At 36.5% G+C, this 22474-nt stretch overlaps 1 protein-coding gene across 3 annotated transcripts in view; it reads right to left on the minus strand.

The window, feature by feature from the left end:
* ATP6V1H (ATPase H+ transporting V1 subunit H) overlaps positions 1-22474 on the minus strand; it is a 142123-nt gene that overhangs the window by 27312 nt on the left and 92337 nt on the right. For all 3 annotated transcript variants that reach the window (XM_054595542.1, XM_054595540.1, XM_054595541.1), the window contains 2 exons: positions 22057-22158; positions 510-623 (listed from right to left, as the gene is read on the minus strand). In XM_054595542.1, coding sequence (XP_054451517.1) covers positions 510-623; positions 22057-22158 — 216 coding nt within the window. The remainder of the gene's footprint in view (positions 1-509; positions 624-22056; positions 22159-22474) is intronic.

Genomic DNA, 22474 nt, shown 5'->3' on the forward strand with positions numbered 1-22474 from the left:
AAAGGTCAATAATTCTCTTTTTTTAAAAAGACAGAAAAATATAACCAGTTATTTCAAAAGCAAAAAGCTATAATGAGTTAAATGTGAGAGTTAAATCTTAATAGATCAATCATTTTGTGTTTTCATGTGAACTGGTAAAATCCAGTCAGGTGAACCACATGTTGAATATCTAAACCTTCCAAAATTGTAATCCCTAATCAGTTTAGCCCAACTGGATCTCATTAATTCCAAAAAAGACTGATTCACTTATGTCACATGGGGTCTTTCATTTACTTCTGGAGTTGTGTTTGATATAAGTACTTTGAATATACATATATTTCTTCAGAACATTAATGCAATTTTTTAATTATCATGTCATTGCTCTGAATTGTTAAGATATATTTCTAGATATTTAAAAATTATCACTGATTTTAAAAACTATGATTCATCAGAGTGTTTACATTAGAAGTTTTAAACAAATGTGATCTCTCAGGCCAGTGTGTGAGTGGGAGGAAAAAGCCAGCACATACCAGTTGTGCACCATGAGCTTCTGCACAGCCAGAAGAGCGTTGTAGCGAACCTGCTGGTCTTCGTGGTGCATATGGTTCATCACCAGTTGCTTCCCACCAAGCTGTTCAATAACCCTGCACAACAGAAGTCGTTTTGTGAAGATACTGCAATTACTTTCAAACTCATGCTGTCAGTCAGCAGAAGGCCCAAATCCCAAAGTGCCAGGAGATTTTAAAAAGAGAAGTTACAACACAGGTAAGTAAACCAACACATGTATTTTTTTTATATCATTTTCTCCAAATCACAGATTTAAAGTATTAAAATTTTTCCCCTTTTGAATTTCTAATTTTAAATCTAATAGTTATTCTCATTTCCTAATCTATGCAAATACCATCTACCTGGATATCTCATGTAGTATTCTATAGTTTTCTCAGTTGTTGAGCATTAACTTCTTTAGTGTTAGTATTTCTGGCTTGCTTAAAATCACTATCTTGAACATCATCTAATATCCATAATATCATCAGATTAATATTAAGTCCACCAATTGCCATGCTGTGAGACAGACGTGGGCTCAGGTGAAGACAGCAGGGAATATAAGGTTAAAAAGCACCCAGTAGAAGCCATGTTAATTTCCTGAAAAAAGACTACTGATTTTTAAGATATCTGTTCTTTCTGGTAAAAATGAAATACACCAAATGACCTCCTGGGCACTCAGAGGAGAAAATTCCTCTTGTCAAAAGCACCGAGCTGATTGACAACTACACTGCTTTCTATCACTGCACCCCCTAACACTCTGAAAAATCCTGTTATCACAGATACAAAAGTAAAGTGAAAAGGGTTCTTTGCTTCAGGAATGGAAAGAGGTTTTCTAAGGATGTGGCTGTGGATAGAGCTGTGGAGTCTCTTAACTTCAGCACAACAGTGTGGATTCTCCAGTCTGTACTGCCTAGTGGGAGACATAACTATTACATAGTCAGTGACAAGTGACATAATGCAATAGGGCTTTGGTGGTTTAAGACAACCTCACAGATGGGTGGATGGAGACCAGAGATAAGAGAGAAGCCTTTATCTTTACACCTTTTTATACTTTACTTTTTAAAGCATTTTTTTTTAAAAACAGACACAGTATTGAATAAGAAAAAAGTAGAGTATAATTATTACCAAACATTAGTTGCTTGTAATGTGCTAGGTACTGTGATTTGAAAACACTACTTTATCTAATATATCAGCTCTGCTCTTTAGCAGGTAAGTTACATTAGGGAAGTCATTTATTAGTGTAAACTCCTTCCTGTCTTAACAAGGATGCCTCATTTACAGTACTGCTGTGAAGACTAAATGACATAAAGCCCACATGTCTTCTGCTATGATGATGGAGGAAGAGGAAGAGGATACAAGGGCTGCTCCCCTTCAGTCCAAAATGATATTTCCAAAAATCTAAATTATCACTTGTCCTGCTTAAAACAATGGTTGACAAGGCCTTCACAGTTTGACTTGGTCATGCAGCCTGTACTCTGCACTTTGACTCCACTTGCCTCCTTTCAGGTCCTCCAGCCACAGGTCTTGCCCCATGTTGTTTTCTCTTCCAGAAGCTTTTCTTCTACTCTTCATGTAGGTAACTTCTATTTATCTTTCAGATCTTGATTTAATTGTCCCTTCCTCAGGAGAGCCTTCTCTCCACCTTTATTACATTCACCCCCTAATATGCCCTTTTCATGGCGCTATGCCTCTCTCCCACACTGTATTCATCTAAGTGTTAATTTTACACCTGAATGATTATTTTAAAATTATTAAATTTGCCTCCCCCATTATAATAAGAAGATCCATGAAGACCAAAACTCTGCATTGGTTTTGTTTACCCTATGTTCCCAGGGCTAAAGGCAGAAGGCACTCACCAAATACCAATTAATTATATTATTATATGAATATGTGTTATATTAATACAAGTAAATATATATTATTATCCAGTGTCAAAATATCATTGTTAAAGGACAAGTAAGCCTTCAAAAAAAGATAGATTGCAGCAATACTGCCTGAGGATAATCCTCCTTTAATGGCTGTAACATACTAAAATCCCAAATAACAATATTAGCAAACATTCACGTATCACTATCTGCCAGGTATTTACTTAGCATTTTCCATTACTAACTCTTTTAAGAGTAGCCTAGGAAATCCATGGAGAGAGATAATAAAGAACAGAGATTAAAAGAAAAGTACACAAATCAGGAGTAACACTCAGAAAAAAGAAAAGTCACACGTGCTTAGAAATATTCATTGTCAGACTAGGAAATAATGACTTGCCCAACCTGATAAACTAACTAAACATCAGTTTACTCTTTGTAATCACATTAATTTTTTGAACTGTTGAAACTGGTATGTACATATGTACATAACAAGATGATAAGAAACTCTTTCTGCCTCAGTTTCAACTGCGGTGCCCAATTAACAGGTTAACAGATACTAAAGTGAATCTGTAAGAGAACAGCACATGCAGAATTTACAAAGAACTCTAAATATTTCTAATCCCCTTAAGGAATTTTATTGAAAACATTAAAGGATCTAGGGAGGGGAAGGACGATTTGTGATGTTCTACAGAGGTACCAGTCCACACTGCAGGACCCTGCCTTACAGAGAAGAAAAAGGTGGTGATGGTTTCTAACCTCATGCCAAAGGAAGCACATGCAGAGATGGGTGTTATTCCCTGAAGCTGGGAGGACTGTGGCCTGTGTCTGAGAGTGGCACAAGCCTGAGAGGTCTCAGCAACCAACAGCAGCAAGGTAGAGGGGGCTGTGTTAGGATTCCCTAGAGCAAAGGAGTTCAAGCGTCACCAGAAATAAGATGAAAAACAAATGGCTCATGCCAACCTACAGATGCTGCAGTGGGATAGTCTGGGAAAGGTGCCTCCAATGAATGCTAAAAAGTGCTCCCAAAGGAAATTATCAGCTTCAGACATCTACCAGGGTGAGAGCACATAAAGCCATCGATAGCATGTGAGAAACACTCTGTTCCCATCACCCTCACCCCTTCCTCACTTACCAGCCTCAGGGAGACTGAGGCAACAGCAGGTAAGCTCAGAAAAGGAGAGCTAAAAAGGGACAGGATTGCCAGCCCTCGCCTGCTGAGGGCATCAAGGAGAGAAGTCCTACTTTTGAATAAGTAATGAAAGGGCTACTAAATGTCTTGGACTAAACTCTTTCTATTATTTAAAATGACTGCAAGGCTGTTATATAGGGTGAGGAAAAAAAAGGACTGAGGTCACCTAGGTTTTCATCTAGAAGCATGGAAAGATTATCATCACTGGATAAATTTTAAAGGGAATTTGAGGAACAAACATAAAGTTACTCTTATTTTACCACAAACTGCATATTCAACTGACCAATCTAGTGTTCGTGTGCATGATCTACTTTGAGGGGGTCAGCAGGGCGAGCTTCTTACCCCTGCTCTTTAGCACAATACCCTTTTGTCCCCTGACCTTGCTTACTCCTCTTGGGCAGACCTCTGTGATTGGCAAGTTTGGAAGCAGGAATCCAGAGGCACAGATCCACCCCCTCCTTTCTCTTCATCAGTCCAGTGTTACCTGGGACTAATGGGTTAGTCTAATTCTGAGTTCAGTATCCAAAAGGCCATCTGTGTATTGTACATGAGTATACCACATTTTTCAATATTGACTTTATCAATAATTGGCCTCCATCTATTATCTCCTTTGTCATGCTTCTCAAATAATTCGGTATTTAGGCAGGCAGGCAGGAGGGGAATTATTTATTGGGCTCCTTCTGGACAGCTCCAACACATGGAAATACAGTTGATTCTCATTATCCACAGTAATTAAGTTCTATATGGTCACCACTAACAATGATTAAGTGAATAATAAAAATCCTAGAGGAAATCCAAGGTTCCTAAAAGCCTCTGCTCACAACACTATCATTAATTGATCAATGCATAATCTTGTTTTATATGTGTCTGTATAAAGACACCTTAATATATATTATCTATTCATTAACACTGAACTCACAGCAAATACCACTCTAGCTCATGTGTGAGGGAAGCTTATATAATACACATATTTTCTCTGTGAGGCACATCAACCCTTCTTATGCTGAGGATACTAGATAGCACCTCAGCAAAATGCACAAAAAAAAGTACAAACACATGGCACTAAACAGAGCACATAAGGAACATTTTTTCATAGTTCAGAGCTAAAACAGGAAGGTAGAGCATCACCTTGTTTGCCTTCAGTTGGGAATATATGCGTCAAATGACTCAAGTTTCACTTTGCACATGTCCACAAATGATTGTGAAAGCTTGAATATTGATTTGGGGGTTTGAAAAAAAATTTTAACAAGTAAGCAAATTCACAAATCTAGAATCCATAAATAATGAGGATCAATGGTATATGAACAGCATAATCTCAGAAAGCTACCATACTATGTGCAAAATATGACAAATGAAAAAACATAAAGAGTCACACACCGTTAATAATGATGATGATCGTATCACTTTTTCTACATGTTGGTCATGATGCTGAATGCTTCATGTGTTTTTTTCCTCATGTAATCTTCACAACAAATGTACTGCCTGTCCCTCTTGAAAGTTGTGTTTTTTCACATTTTAAACCCTTGCCCCCTACATCTTCTCATATTAACACCAGCCCAGAAAATTAAGGAATATGCTTTTAATAAATTATTTTTATATTTATTTACTACACATTTATTTTCAAACAACACATGTTACTGCCCTCCACTCTGGAGATTCCACAGTGAATGGATTAGACAATCTCCACTCCACTGACACACACTGCTATAAAAATAAACAGACAGTTCCCATCTTCTAAATTTAAGACACAAGTGAACCACCAATTACTTTCACATTATACAGATGTCCAAATTCATAAGTGCTTAAAAACAGTGAAAAAAGACTCCAGTTAGCAGATTAAGATGAGATATCATTTTTAAAAATCAAATATTTAAATAATTTAATTTAGAACTCAATTCCAGTATTTTATTAGCTATTGCCTAACAGGGATAACTTTGCTAACATACTTCAAAACAAGCTGAGTCAAGAGCATGTTAGGCTTCAAAGTCTTGTAATACTATAACACATAATTAACAAGCTCAATACTTGCAATAACATTTAAGGAATATACCAGCTGGTTAAACAGACAAATGTTAATTTTAGAGTAAACTTTAAGTATCCTAAAAAGCACAGAACTATTTTTGTTTGTTCTAAAGGTCTTTTTCCCCATTTATATGGTTCTATATGATATAAAATGTAGTTACAAAAATATCCCAGTTGTTTAGCAGTGTATTCATGGCTAATGAAATTTTATCACTCTATAACACATTGTGATTCTACCACATATTGCTAAAAATGTAAGCTGCATACTCAATTCTATTTACATGAAAGCAGATACTTTCATAATATGTAGCAATATACCCAAGTTTGTAAGTTCAATAAGCACAGAAATCACATCTGTTTTGTTCCCCTGACAATTAGGAAGAAGGTCATTAACATTTCAGAAACAAAAATAACTGAGGAGAACATTTACCAGATTTCTAAATGGGAAAGTTCTTTTTAAGCATAGACGTAGTAAAAAAAACTACAAATGTTTTCACTGGAATGTAAGCTCAATGGGACAATACTAAAAATGGTGCTTAGCACATAGTAAGGTTAAATAAATATAACTCATGAGTGAATGAATTTCACTACACAGTAACTTAAATTTATATATAAGAAAAATTTTATAAGCCTAATAAAAATGTAAGTATCAAACTTTGAAATGTTTATCTTAAGTATGGAAGCTAATATTTCTAATAAATCATGTAAGTTTCAAAATATAAATTAAAAGTACCAGGTGACAGTCTCCTTTGTGAGAGGTTAAAGTGAAATTACAATAGTCAGTGCTTCTGAAAGGATAGTGAAAATGTTATTCTCACTTACTGCTGGTGGGAGTTTGAATTGGTCTACATTTAACATTTTTAAAGCATCAAAATACATACATACTTTAATTAAATCTATTTAAGAGGACTGGCAAAAAGAAAATAATAAGAATTCTGTTTTAAGAATTCATTCTGTTTTCATAATAATGAAAAAATCAGGAACACATCAAATATCTACCAGTAAGATTTGAGTAAACTGGAATACATTTAGCTATAGGTAGCATTAAACTATATTTTAAAAAAATTTTTAGATGTGAAATATCCATGATAAACAAAAACAAGAGATATCACAGATTCATAGTTTTAGAAGAAAAATAAATATATGCATCTATGAAAAAACTGATAATGAATAGTTTATCTCAGTGTTGCAGTATCACAAATGTTTTCTCTTCCTTGTTCTTTTCCATGTTTCTAAAGTTTTCTAAAATGAACATTACTTTTCATGAAAAGTATAATTTAGAAAAGAGAAATTAATTTGATTTGGTTGATACAAGTTTTGTGCCACCATCAAAGCAATTTAGTAATTTTTATTTGCATGTGCTATATTAGGCTTTGTATAAAGGAAAAATTAAGCTATTTACCTCATATAAAAGTCTGCATTTTAAGAGAACAAACATAAACTCTTTTGGTAGCTCTTTCTTTCAGCATTTCTTATGCCCTACTGTGTGGTAAACACTATGCCTATTCAGATATCATTATTCTTTTTGACAGTTCACAGTCTAGTGGGGGAAAGATATAACAGATTATTATTGTACAAGTTGAAAAGTGCTATATAATGTAGATACATACAAAACACGGTGGAAGCTAAGAAAATTGGACATAATGGCAGTATACTGGTTTGCCAGATTTCAAAGAGAAGAATCTTTTGTATCACAGGAATTTTTCGGTTGCAGAAACAGAAACTCAATAGCCTAGTTAAAGCAGCAAAAGAATTCACTGAAGGACAACTGTAGCTTTGGAAGGATGGGAACCATACTTGGGAGGCTACTCAGGCTGAATAACAATCAAAACCAAGCTACCAAATTAGTAGTCCAGTGAGGATGCCATTAGAGCTAGGCGCTTAACCTTGTGTTTATCCTGCTCATACCTTGGCACGAGGGCTACTGCCTCCCCTCCTCACCAAGGCTGGACATCACGGCTGCCTAAAGGGAATGCCTGCTGTCCCTCCATTACTCATTCCTGTTGGACATCTTAAGCAGGTACATCTGATTCACTGAGCTTACACCACAGGCATGTCACTAGCTGTAAAGGAATTTAGGGAAGTTAATTGCTGGCATTTTTATCTTCTACAGTGGGAAGGAGCACATGCTTTGCAAGGTGGAGAATTTCTCAAATATAGAAAAGTAGTTTAGATGTCGTACCCCTTTTTAAAAAAAGATAAATGTTCACTATGCTATTCATGGCAGAAAAGGGGGTTTGCAGTTGCACATGCCATATGAGGGCTAATGTGGCTTTGATATTATTGTTGCAATGTTTTAAAGGTTGGAACAATGTTCACTACACCATTTGTGCTATTGAGTCATGTAAGCAAAGGGGCACATTCCTTTGGGATTGACTGTTGGGCACTAGTCACCAAAGTGTGATTTCTCGGCATCTGCCAGGGCCTTTGGTGGTTTTGTGCTTCGGAGGACAAAGCAATGGAAGAATTTTATTCACATACACTGCATACATGCAAAAAGTAAGATTAATGATAAGTTGTTTCTTGGAACTCATAGTACACACTTAAAGGATATGAGTTCTTTACAACAAATAGGCCAGTTCAGTTGACAGGGTAAACTCACTTGGATAGTTTATTATTTTCATGTTATTTGCATGTACTGAATGTAATTATTAAATTTATAATTTTGGGGTGCAAAAATTATTGTTGTGTTATGTTCTCCCCCCAAATTTACAAAAATAGGTTATTGAAACAAAAGTGCTTCTCTGAATTACAGAATGAATCATGAAAAGAACACATATGTAAAACAATAATGAACGGGTCACCATTTTGAATATCGTATGTCAGTCTGCATAGTGAGACAAACCTGAGTGTGATGAAAGAAAATGGTGGGTAGGAAATAAGATATTTAGTATCTAAAAATGGATCACTGGACCAGCAGTACATTCATTTAGCTGTGGTCTCCAATACATTTTTGTTATGAAATTTTGTCAACTGATAAATTTTACTGTTTGAGAGGGAAAAAGGAAAAAAACTCAAAAAGAGACAACAGTCTGGCACACCTGCTGTTTGATGGGGAGTACAAATCATTGTACGCCAACAAACTTGTAAAAAAATATAAAGCCCACCACAAAGTTAAGGACAAATATCATGTTCTTAGAGAGAGCCAAATTTCTTTATTAAGTAATATTATAAATCATATATCAAAAACATACAGTGGAGAAGAGTCATTGCTATCATGTACGATAGCAGATACTTTCCTTAATAATTTGACAAAAATCACTCATTTAATTGATTTATCAAACACCTAAATAGTGCTTACTACTACGTGCAAAGCACTGTTTCGAGTATTTACATAGTAATTCATTTAGTCCTCACATTTACAAATGGGGACAGTGAGGCACAGAGAGGTTAAGTGATAAGCTCAGGATCACACATTTACTAGTTAGCACAGCTGGTATTTGGACCTAAGCACTCAGTCTATACACTTAAACACTGTGTGACTCTGTACTCATGTCTGTGCCTATCAGCTATTAGTATACATATCATGCATGTATGATATACTTGGTATTTTTGGAGGGCACAGTTGAACAAGAAGTTCGTTGGACTCAGTAATGACACAGGATTAGTTATATACAGCAGAGTTATTGCTCTGTGGATAAAGAGATTGTACTAACTGAACTGAAAGTCAACTATGTGCCTATTAATCTTGTTAGTGTTGAAATAAATAGAGGTATGATTACGATCAAGTTATAAGCATTGAGTGCTATGTAAAGGAAGGCATGGGGGCAGGGGTATATAAGACTGCCTTTCCAAACAAAAGCATATCATTTTTTTTTTAAGAAACTTACTCAATTTCTTTACTAGCATTAATGTTACTTTAAGTAGAAAAAAAAAGAGTTCGTTACTGGCTTCATCAGTATATGATGCAGGAAACAGTACTTTCACTGATAATGCCAGTAAAGATCCTTTCCATTATTTTAAGCAACTTATCAATATAGTCATTATTTGAATAGGTTGAAAATATCAACAAAAATATCTCCTGTTCCAAATATCAACATCAACTTAGAGATACCCAAATATTTTTAGGATGACTGAATTGTGGTGAAAACGGATACATTACAGAAAGTTTTAATTTTTTCCAAATTATAATGTTTTTATTTTATTCATAGAAGAAATAATGTTGAGGACTATCATAAAAAGAACCACATCCACAAGCTACAAGTAAATTTAAAACAATGCTTTTATATGCAAACCAGAGAAAATTGAGATTCTTTTATCTATATCTCACAAGTAGCAGCATTCATTTTTGTTTTGCTTTTGCATAGAAAGAGATGTTCAACTTAGTGATTGATGAACTGTTGAAGTAGATTTTAGTGAGAAGTCTTCCTGGGCCCAAAACTATCTGCAAGAGCCTTTAAACTCCTATAGTCATTCCTACCACCTTACAGTAATGGGTAAGCATTTTCTATTTTAGCAGCAATAAAGAAGAAAAGAAAGTGATTGGGTATAGAACTTGACTTACATGTGACTGAACCATTCTGTTCTACAAAGTTATCAGTAGTTTAAACTGTAATTAAAATTTTAAGTATCACCCTGGCTGGTGTGGCTCAGTGGATTGAGCGCCGGCCTGCATACCAAAGGCTTGCTGTTTGATTCCCAGTCAGGGCACACACCTGGGTTTTGGGCCAGGTCCCCAGTAGGGGGCATGTGAGAGAAAACCACATGTTGATGTTTCTCTCCCTCTCTTTCTCCCTCCCTCCACCTCTCTCTAAAAATATATAAATAAAATCTTAAAATAAAAAATAAATTTTTAATCTTTTTAATTTAATTTAATCTTTATAATTTTAATTATAAATGATTAATCTTTTAAAATATTTAGTTTAAATTGTTGGTCTACAAACCCACTGAAGACCTATTGAGTTTGAGAAACAGACCTGTAAAGGGAGATATGGGAATGACTTCAGAGAGAAAATACTACCTTTTTTGAAGAAGGTTCTAAGAGAAGTAAAGTCTTCAAGGGACTGTGCTATAAAGAAAAAATATTTTGAAAATATAATTCAAAGAAGGAGCAGAAGATTGCACAGAATTTGTTATTCTGACATATACTGTTGAGACGCTTCAGAATAAAATGAATATACCAGTCATTGGGTCTATATAAGCCAGTGGAAGAACAAAGATAAAAGTGTAACATGGTCAGAGTTTCAGGCAAAAAAAAAAAAGGCCCTTTAGGAAGTGTTTTAGCACTGAGGACTGAGTGCAGTAGATATTAGCAATTCAGAGTCTGCAAAAGGTAAAAGCATGGCGGGATATATATTCCAACGTAAAGGCAGAAAGAGAGAAGGGAAAAAGGAAGGAATGGGGCAGTAAAACTACATTATGTGGAGGCATAACAGGCTTCTGATTAGGCAGTACATATAGTGTAAACAGTGTATTCAGAAAATACATTTGAAACACTAACTGGCTCCTGATGTAAGTAGTAAGTCAGTACTGTGAAAAAGTAAGTTCTTAAATAAGCTTTTCACATTTATGGTTTTAAAATTAAGGTATTTTACCTAGATTTGCTTTTTAGCTTCCTTACCCAGGTGTCCTATAAATAAGCCCTGTTATATATCTAAGAAGGACCTATCAATCATCTGTCTTGTTTGGCATGTTAAATACATCTTGGATGGGTTAGGGAACTTGGCTAACAGCTATAGTTATATAAAAGTAAAATCTTCCTTTGTCTTACCTACAGGTCTTTAATTTTTCCATAATGTTAGAGGGTTCTTGATATCACACTGTCAAAAACTACAAAAGATCACAGCTTTTATCCTACTTGCAAGCTAACAAACCATAGTTTCATGGATGTAGGTAGAAAGCACAAGACTCCTGGGTCAGAGACAAAGGATAGATTATTACTCACAGCAACAGCAGTACCAAGAATATTAGCATTTTGTGTCGGTCCCCCAAGCCACCATTTGAAAAGGAAAATGTGAAGAGAGCTAAATGAGCCCTGCACACATAGTGTGCAAAGGAGGACCCCTGACCTTAGGCAGCCTGAATCTCTATTACGAGCCTGCCCTTTGCGCCTAAACAGACATCTCTTTGAAAAAGGTATGCAATGCCTCAATGTGCAAGAAATGCAGAAATGTATGAGAAATGTCTCCTGACATAGAAACCTCTCAATTCTACACTATTTTGCCTTCTGGCAAGTTTACCTGTGAATCTGTCACCCACTGGTCACTCTGATTGATCTGGCTGACACAGGCTGTAATCAAATCCATTCAATTTCTCATATGTCATTTAATTAAAGCACCTACATACAAGGCAATAAGCACCAGGATGAGGCCAACCTACAGTGATGACCTTATCCATGGCCTCAAGGTCCTGGACTTAACTAACCAGCTAAACAAATGCCATAAATCTTCAAAATCTACTTATAAATTCAATGACTTTCCCCTTAAATTTCTGTATTGAGCTTTGCATTTGGCATTAATCGAGGTGCAGATGGACACATAAAGAATGTAAATATTCCTCTTTGGCCCAAGAAGACAATTCTAGGGCAGTTCTATCATCCACAACAAATGCAAGCCAATGAGTTGAAGCTGAATTGACTATATTTTAGGCCTGAGGCAGCGTCCTTGATCACTTCTTCCTTGGAAGCTCCACTGAATTGTCAAAGGCAGCTCCTTTTGCAGAGATCCCCACATTCACCTAAGAAATACATGGCCTACTGGTAGCATTTCTTTAAATACTCAAAGGCCTCTCATGACCATGCATAAGGTACAACCTTACTGTGTTTATGAGGAAGAAAGCATGTTAATACCTTGCTTTGATTAAAGAAGTATAATACCAAGGTATTGTTGACTATGTTGTCTCTGCAAATAAACTGCTTATAATTGTTGGGGCCACCAAAATGAGATCTTCATTATTTGGGGAACACAAGTTAACAGTGCCTTCCGTGTGGCTTCCCAGATGGATAGTAAACTTAGTAGTTCCAGTTCATCAAATAATTCAGTCTAGTCTTTGTTTCAAGAGGGACTGTCCTATATATCTATGCTACCAGCTAAGGGACATCTGTCTGCCCCATAGAATGGCTGAGGAATGGCTTCAGCATGGGAGTGGGGAAGACACAAAGAGCTGTTGACAGGTATTTTATTTGGGAGATACAAGAGATACTGTTATCCCTTCTATTTCCATTAGATTTCTCAGTAAGTTTACAGGAAGTGGCCATCAAATTGTGTCAAAGCTCTCTGGTGGTGGATGACAGCCAGAAGTCAATTAAACATAAGCCTTGGAACAGTTTAGGAGACCTGTATGTTTTCCTTCATAAGAAAAGCTCTAGGAATAATTCACTGGAAGACAAAGATCATTAAGATTCTTCCTTCCCCAATGTTTCACAGAGTCTGAGATGTTTCTCTTTGCAGGTGCTGAAGATGTTTTCTTTTGTTTTTTTTTTTAATGTTGTTCAAGTACAATTGGCTCCATCCTCCCCAACACCTACTCCCTCCCCTCCCATCCCCACCTCCCACCCTCAATGTAACCCCCCTTTGGCTTTGTCCATTGTATTATGTTCTTTGACTACCCCTCCCCTTCTTGTCCTTGTCCATGGGTCCTTTATGCATGTTACTTGACTTGGCCCTTCTCCTTTTTTGCCCCTGTAATCTCCCTTCCCCCTCCCCTCTGTTTACTGTCAGTTTGTTCTTTCTTTCAATGTCTATGGTTATATTTTGCTTGCTTATTTGTTTCGTTGATTAGGTTCCACTTATAGATGAGATAATATGGTATTTTTCTTTCACTGCCTGGCTTATTTCACTTAGCATAATGCTCTCCAGATCCATTCATGCTGTCGTGAAGGGTTAGGGCTCCTTCTCTATTTCTGCTGCATAGTATTCCATTGTGTAGATGCACCATAGTTTCTTGATCCACTAGTTATAAAGAACTGTATGTTCAAGGAACTTGCTGACAACTACAAGGAACTGAGTGGGAACTACAACAGTAAGAAAAAGGAAATAAAAACTATAAACAAGAGCCAGGAAGAAATGAAGACTACAATATCTGAGATAAAGAAAAAAATACACCAGAAGGAATTACAAGCAGGCTGGATGAAGCAGAAGACCAAATTAGTGAGCTGGAAGACAAGGTAGAAAGAAATACCCAGGTAGAGCAGCTCATGAAAAAAGACTCAAAAAATATGAAGACAGCTTAAGGGAACAGCAAGGCAACATGAAATGCAACAACATTCCAATCATAGGAATGCCAGAAGGAGAAGAAAAGGCGCAAGGGATAGAAACCCAGGTTGAAAAAATAATGACAGAAAACTTCCCCAACCTGGAAAGAGGAAAAGCCACACAGGAAGCACACAGGGGGCCTGAGGCAAGACGAACCAAAAGAGGCCCATTTGAAGACACATAATTAAAATGAAGACGTAATCTTTTCATTGTTCCAAAATCAGTGTGCTCCATTCCAGTAGCTATAACGTCACCTTTTCTCCAGTTAACCCCTAATCACAGCCAGACCTTTGGTCTGAAAGTGTCGGGTAAAATAGGAAAAACAGCATGCTATAAAACTTGCAGAGATGGGCTATGTGAGTGATATGAGCAAGAAGGCTGAATAAGGCATCCCCTATACATACCCACAACCCCAACAACAATAATTTAGCATCCACACATGGCAAAAAAAAAAAAAAAAAAAAAAAAAAGCCTTCTTGGGCATTGTGGGATTCAGGTAGAAGTTTATAAAACCCTGATGCACATTACGACTGACATTTTGAGAAGGCAAGCTAGCACCTAGGTGATATTTTGCCAACCATAATCCCAGCTATAGACTGGAAATAGCTCCATACTCTTGAGAATTTGGCTACAGCCCCATATGGTTTTGATTCTGCCACCAGAACCCTATGCCAATGGATCTAGGAGGAGTCACACCCACCCATATGTCAGGTAATAGGCATAGAGACTTCAGTCCCAGCTGTGGACTGTAAACTGGACCCTGAAGTGGCCTATGAACTAGTTCCAGCCCCTTTTTTGCTGCGGTCTGGAAGTTCCCAGAGTTAAGCCTGACAAACTCAGTCAGACTGCAGATTCTGGAAAGGCCCTCTACATGGACTCCAGCCAATCACCAATCCTAGCCAGTCTCTTGCTGGCACAGAGATACTGAAAGAAACACTCCTGCCTACAGCCCCCAAAATGCTTAAAGGGCCCTGTACTCGATCCCAGCCCCCTCCCAACTGAAGTCTGCAAGCAGGCCTGCTGGTATAGGGACCTGGCAGGAGACACTGCTACCTCTTACCCCATAGGCCCTGAAGGGCCTTACAGTTGGCAGACATAGTCTGTCAGACCAGTCAGGCAGGGATCCAGCAAAAGATGCTCCTAACAGCACTCCTAGACCCTACAGTCAGTTCCAGCCCCTCCCAGCCACAGTTGCAAGCAGTCCTACCAGTATTAGGGTCCTGGTGGGATACTCACATCTGTGCCTTAGGAAACTCTGAAATCACTTTATACTTGGATCCAGCCCTTCTAGCCACAGGCAGAAAACAGTCCAACCCACCCAGGGACCTGGTAGGAGAAACACCCATTCATGCCTTCAGAGCCAGGTCTTCAGACTTCAGTCATGGCTAGGGAACCTAAAACAGTCTTGGGCTTAGTTCTAGCCCCTCTCAGCCATGGTCCAGGGCTGATCATTCCCACCCAGGAACCCATTCAGTGATCAGGCAGCAGCCATTCTTAGGACTTGACAAGAGCTACAGCCATCCACATTTAATAGGCCCAATGTCTGAGGTACCAACTGTGGAGCTTGAAAAGGACTATAATTCCAGCACTACTCTACTGAACAAGATATTGAAGACAGTCCCATATACGTGGGGCCCAGATAGAATTCACACCCACCCAAGACCCTAGTAACAAACCTGCCAATGGCGGAAACCACTGTAGATTCAGTGACAGCATCACGACCACATGCAATCCAGTATGCATGCAATTGCAAAGGTAATCTCATCAACCCAGGGGACACAGAGGAAAGGGTCATTATCTACTGAAAACTGTCTTCAAAAACTAGAAGAGGTATTTGCTCTTTCAAATACACAGACACCAATGCAAAGCTACAAAGATCACAAAGAAACAAATAAATATGATACCACCAAAGAAAATAAAGTTCCAGTAACTAACCCCAAAGAAGTAGAGATCTAAGATTTTCCTGACAAAGGATTCAAAGTAATTTGCACTGTTGGTGGGAATGAAGGTTGGTGCAGCCATTGTGGGAAGCAGTATGGAGATATCTTAAAAAATTAAAAAATTAACCCAGTGATCCTACTTCTAGGAATATATCTGAAAAAACCTAAAACACTATATCTTGACAAAACTTAAGCATCCCAATGTTCATTGCAGTGTTATTCACAATTGCCAAGAGTCCATGAGTAGATGAGCGAATAAAACAACTACGGTACATTTACACAGCGGAATAAAAGAAAAAATTTTACCCTTTGCGACGGCATGGATGAACCTGGAGAGCATTAAGCTACGTGAAATAAGCCAGTCAGAGAAAAAAATATAGCCGATGTCACTCACATGTGAAATCTAATGAACAAACTGAACTAACATGCAAAACAGAGACAGACTCATAGATAGAGAGCAGGATGATAGCTATGGGAGGGGGATCACTGGGGAGTGAAGGACTGAGAAAAAAGTAAAAATGACTCATGGACATGGACAACAGTGTGGTGAATCCAGGTGGGTGCAGTGTAAGGAGAAGAAAGGGTAATGGAAAAAATACACTAAAAAATCCCTAACTAAAAATAAAAGTAATCATCTTTAAAAAATTCAATAAAATGCAAGAGAACACAGGTAAACAACTACTCAAAATCATAAAAACAATTCATGAACAAAATAACAAGTATAATAAAGAAATATAAAGCATAAAATGAACCAAACAGAAATCCTGGAGTTGAAGAATACAGTACCAGAACTGAAAAATGCAATATGTCAACAACAGACATGATCGTGCAAAACAATCAGTGAAATCAAATACATATCATTTTAAATTAACCAAGTTATCAAACAAAAAGAAAAAATAATTAAAAAGAGTAAAGAAAGCCTATGTGAATTATAGGGCACCATAAAATGAAAGAACATTTGCATCATGGGAGTCCTAGAAAGAGAAGAGGGAGGGAAGCAGTAAGCTTTTTCAAAGAAATAAGAGCCAAACATTTCCCCAAATCTTCATAGCGATATGGATGGACATCAATGTACAGGAAGCTCAAAGTACCCCAAACAAAATTAACCCAAAGATTACTCTAAGACATATTATAATCAAAATGTTAAATAGTAAAGTTGAAGAGAAAATTTTTTAAAGCAGCAAAAAAAACCCCAACTCATCACATACAAATTAACCCCCATAAGATTATCTGTGCATTTTCTCTGCAGAAACCCTGCAGACCAAGAGGAAGTGGGATTATATAGTCAAAGTTCTGAAAGAAAAATAAACTGCCAACCAAGAATTTTATACCTTATAAAACTGTCCTTCAGAAACAGAGAAGAAACACTTTTCCAGACAAACAAAAGCGAAGGCAGTTCATCTTCAATAGATCTACCTTACAGAAATACTAGAGGAAGTTCTTCAAGTTGAAATTAAAGGGCACTAAGTAACAATATGAAAATATATAGTAGGAGAAAACAATTGGTAAAGGTAAATATATAGTCAAATTCAAAATACTCTAATAATTTAATGATGGTTTGTAAATCACTTTTATCTCTCGTATAAAGTTAAAAAGCAATCGTAAGAAAAATATTACAGCTAAAATACTTTGTAAATAGATGCACATTACAAAACAATGTAAAGTATAACATAAGTGTCATTTAATGTGAAGTAAGAAGTACAATGATAGTTTCCACATGTGATTAAAGGCAAGTTGTTATCAGCTTAAAATAGACTCTTATAGATACAAGTTATTTTATGAGAGCCTCATGATAATCAAACATAAAAACATATAACTGATACTCAAAAGAGCAAAAGAAAGATTTAATGCACACCACTATAAAAAAAGTCACAGAGGAAGAAAGAAACAAACTGTTTAGAAAGATTTTATTTACTTATTTTTTGAGAGAGGGGAAGGTAGGGAGAAAGAGAGGGAAAGAAACAAGGTGTGGTTGCTTCTTGCACACCCAAACCTGGGGACCCAGCCTGCAACCTAGCCCTGACTGGGAATCGAACGGGCAACCCTTGAAACAAAGTAATTTTTAAAAAGTCATAAAACAATTAACAAAATAGTAATGGTAAGTCCTTTTCTATCAAAAATTAAGTATCAATGGACTAAATTCTCCTATCAAAAGACACAAAGTAACTGAATGAATTTTAAAAATCCAAAAGTATGCTGCCTTTAAGATAGGTTGAAAGTGAAGGGATGGACAAAGATAATCCATGCAAACTGTAACCAAAAGATAGCAGGAATGGCTATATTTATATCAAATTAAATAGACTTTGCATAAAAATCACTAACAAATGCCAAAGAAGGTGTCTGTACCATGATAAATGTCAATTCATCAAAAGGATATAAAAATTATAAATATTTATACACACAAGAGCATCTAAATATATAAATCAAATATTAACAAACCTGAAAGGAAAAGTAAACAATACATAATAAATAGTAGGGGACTTCAATACCTCATTTTTAACACTGGATAGGTTATCCAGGCAGTAAAACTGGCTATCATAAGCAGTGTGTGCTTGACCAGTGCTGCAACTAGTTTCCATAGTTCTCTTAAAGAGGGCGTCTCTAATATGCTGGTCTACAGTTTTCCAAGTGGTAAACCAAGGAGCTAGACCATCAGCAATATCATAAGAGTTAGGTCTCAGTAAAAACATAATTATAGTTCATGAAGGAGATAATGCCCAGAGTTACAAGAAGAGCCTTGAATCTGCCACTCAGTAGAATGACCATGTCTATATTTTGTTCTGCACAGCTGATACTAAGGTTGAACAGCAATGGTAATCCAGCGGACACCTTTAGGTTTCAATTTCAGTGAACTATCCATAACCCAAGACCAGACACTGAGGACACCATATGAGAATATAGGGCCACAGTGAGGAAGTGGGTCTACTTTAGATACTGGAATGAAGACGAAGCTTCCCCCAAGAGATTCCTGTCAGTTTTTCATGCAAAGCTAAGATACTTCTGGGGCCAACTGGCTGCCTTCTTAAATATTCCATTTCTAGTTGACAAGCAAGGCTTGTTGGGCCCTTCCCACCTTGTTATACATAGAGTCTAGGATGACCTATCCCAAAATGGGAATGTCTGGTCAAAATCCCAAGACCTGTCTGGGTCAGCAGCAGGCAAAGAGATGCTTTTCAAAAAGGGTTTACCTAGTACCTAGTACTAGGTACTTCTTTTCAAGAGGAAAGAAGATTTTCAAGTACTTTTTACCAGGCCAGCATTATCCTAATTCCAAAACCAGATAAAGACACTACAAAGAAAGAAAAATTATAGACCAATATCCCTAATGAAGATAGATGCAAAAACCTTCAATAAATATTAGCAAACTGAATCCAGCAATACATTAAAAAGATCATATACCATGATCAGGTGGGATTTATTCAAGGAATGCAAGGTTAGTACAATACCTGCAAATCAATAAATGTGATAAACCACTTGAAAAAAAATGAAGTATAAAAACCACATGATCGTATCAATAGGTGCAGAAAAAGCAACTGACAAAATCCAGAACTCATTTATTAAAAACTCTTAGCAAAGTAGGAATAGAGAGAACATACTTAATGTAATAAATGCCATATAAAACAAACCCCAACCAACATCATATTCGATGGGCAAAAAATACAAGCATTTCCAGTAGGATCAGAAATAAGACAGGGATATTCACTTTCAACAGTCTTATTCAACATAGTACTGGAAGTCCCAGACATAGCAATTGGACAAGATGATGAAATAAAAAGGCATCCAAATTGGAAATTAAGAAATAAAACTCTCATTATTCGCAGATGACATGATACTGTATATAGAGAACTCTATGAAGATTTCACTAAAAAAATTACTAGAACTGATAAATGAATTCAGTAAAGCAGCAGCATACAAAATAAATATCCAGAAATTGGTTTCATTTTCATACAACAATAATATACTATCAGAAAGGAAAACTAAGAAAACAATCCCATTAACAATTGCTTCAAAAAGAAAATGCCTAGGACTAAATTAAACCAAGATGTAAAAGACTCATACTCAGAATAAGACACTGAAAAAAGTAGTTGAAAAAGATACAAATAAGTGGAAGGATATATCATGTTCTTGGATAGGAAGAATCAACATTATTTAAATGTCCATACAACCCAAAGGAATCTATAGATTCAATGCAATTCCTATGAAGATATCAATAGCATATTTCACAGAACTAGAACAACTATTCCAAAAAATTATATGGAACCACAAAAGACTCCGAAGAGATCAGTGATCTTGAGAAAGAAAAACAAAGTTGGAGGAATCAGGCACCTGATAGCAAAATATACTACAAGGCCATAGTAATCAAAACAGCATGATGTTGGCATAGTAATCAAAACAGCATATTGGTGTATGTATAACAGACATATATATCAATGGAACAGAATAGAGAGCCCAGAAATAAACAACTTTAAAATCAGTATTTGACAGAAGAGGCAAAAACATACAATGGGGTAGTTTATTCAATAAATGATGTTGGGAAAATTGGACATATATGTGCAAAAAATGAAACTAGACCACCTTTTTATACCATCCACAAGAATAAATTCAAAATGGATTAAAGACTTAAATGCTAGACTGGAAAGCATACAAATCCTAGAAGAAAACACAGGCAGTAAAATTTCAGACATTTCTCCTAACAGTATTTTTTCTAATATATTTCCCCAGGCAAGGAAAACAGGAGAAACACTAAACATATGGGACTACATCAAACTAAACATTTTTTGCACAGCAAAGGAACCTGTCAACGGAATGAAATGACAACCCACTGACTAGGAGAACATATTCGCAATGATATATCATATAAGGAGTAAATATCCCAAATTTATAAAGAACTTAACACCAAAAAAAGCAAACAATCCAATTAAAAAATGAGCAAAGGAACTCAAGAGATTCTTCACCAAAGAGGGAAATCATGTTCAACTAATCAGCAGAGAAATGCAAATTAAAACCACAATGAGAGTAAAACCTCACACCTGTCACATGGCTATCATCAATAAATCAACAAACAAGTGTTGACAATGACGTGGAGAAAAGGGAACCTTTGTGCACTGTTGGTGGGAATGCAGATTGGCACAGCCACTGTGCAAAATGGATGGAATTATCTCAAAAAATTAAAAACGGAAGTGTTTTATGACCCAGTGATTTCATTTCTGTGAACTTATCCAAAGAAACTTGAAACATTAATTCAAAAGAACATATGCACCCCTATGTTCACTGCAGCATTATTTACCAGGGCCAAGATTTGGAAGCAGCCAAAGTATTTATTAGTAGATGAGTGGATAAAAAAGGTATGGTACATTTACGTAATGGAATACCACTTGGCCATAAAAAAAAAAAAAGGGGAAATCTTACCCTTTGCAACAGCATGGATAAACCTGGAGAGCATTATGCTAAGTGAAATAAGCCAGTAAGTGAAAAGTGCCAAACAATTTCATTCATATGTGGAATCTAATAAAACAGCAAAATAGAGACAGACTTAGAGAGCAGGCTGACAGTTGTTGGGGGTCAGGGGGACTGAGTAGGGGTGGTGGAGGGATTAAGCAAAAAGAAAAAAAAGAGAAAACTCATGAGGGGCAGAGACAGGAGGGGAGGTAGGAGGGGATAAAGGGGGCATAAATGGTGATGAATGGAAATTTGACTTGGGGTGGTGAACACACTGTGTACAGGTAATGTGTTGTAGAAGTTTGCACCTAAAACACGTGTAATTTTAACCAGTGTCACCCCAAAAAATAAAAAGTAAATAAAATATATTTTTTAAATTTAAAAAAAAAACTCTTCTTTCCTCCTTTGGCACTTTTATTGAAAATCAACTGACCATCAATTAAGTACTTCACATAACACAGCTAATCCAATTAGAGTTGTAAACTCCAGGGTGAGGCAGATGATACTCTGACCTGGGTTCATAACAAATAACCTGCTTCAAAGGGATGCCCTGAGGGTCTCCAGTGTGCTAGGCACCATTTAAAAACCTTCCCATCAATCAGTCAGTCAGTCAGTCATGTATGCAAACCGAAGAAAATATGAACATGAAATTTTTAATGTGATCTCTGTTGGCTACTACACTATAGTATTATTCAGGTGCATTTATATTTTTATACTACCCATATTAATTACATTTTACTTAATTCCCAGCATTATGGGAATCTTGATTTCACATACTTATTAATTTCTCTGCTAAACTACTTTATTTTAGATGGGTACATTAGTTAGGATTCTGCATTGAGCATTTCAGAAAACCCAAATGAAATTAATGGCTCATCTCTCACCGTTTGCCTCTTGGATAATGCCGCACATATTCTCCAACATCATGAGCAGCAACAGCTAAGACCTGCGGATCATCTGATACCTCCAGAAGTTTTGTCAAAATTCTGAAAAAAATTTAATCCAAAAAGAGATCAATTTTTGATTCTTCTATAGAGCACAAAAAAGCACAGGTATAACACAGATATCTTCCTGAAAATAGATGTTTATAAATACAATCGTATTTTCTACAAATTTCACTGCAACACAACACATTACACATAATGTTACACATGAGTTAGCAGCTTTCTAACAAATATAATAGGTTAATTTCAGATTCACAATGTGTACCATGCACAATTCTCAAAATATCAGGGACTCCTCCTGCTCTCTTAAGATAACTCCACTCAGATATAAATGAGGTCTGTCCAGAAAATATCCATC

This window comes from Pteronotus mesoamericanus, unplaced genomic scaffold (assembly GCF_021234165.1).
Source record: "Pteronotus mesoamericanus isolate MK-2021 breed Mesoamerican mustached bat unplaced genomic scaffold, CSHL_Meso_final scaffold_54, whole genome shotgun sequence".
NCBI lineage: Eukaryota > Metazoa > Chordata > Mammalia > Chiroptera > Mormoopidae > Pteronotus > Pteronotus mesoamericanus.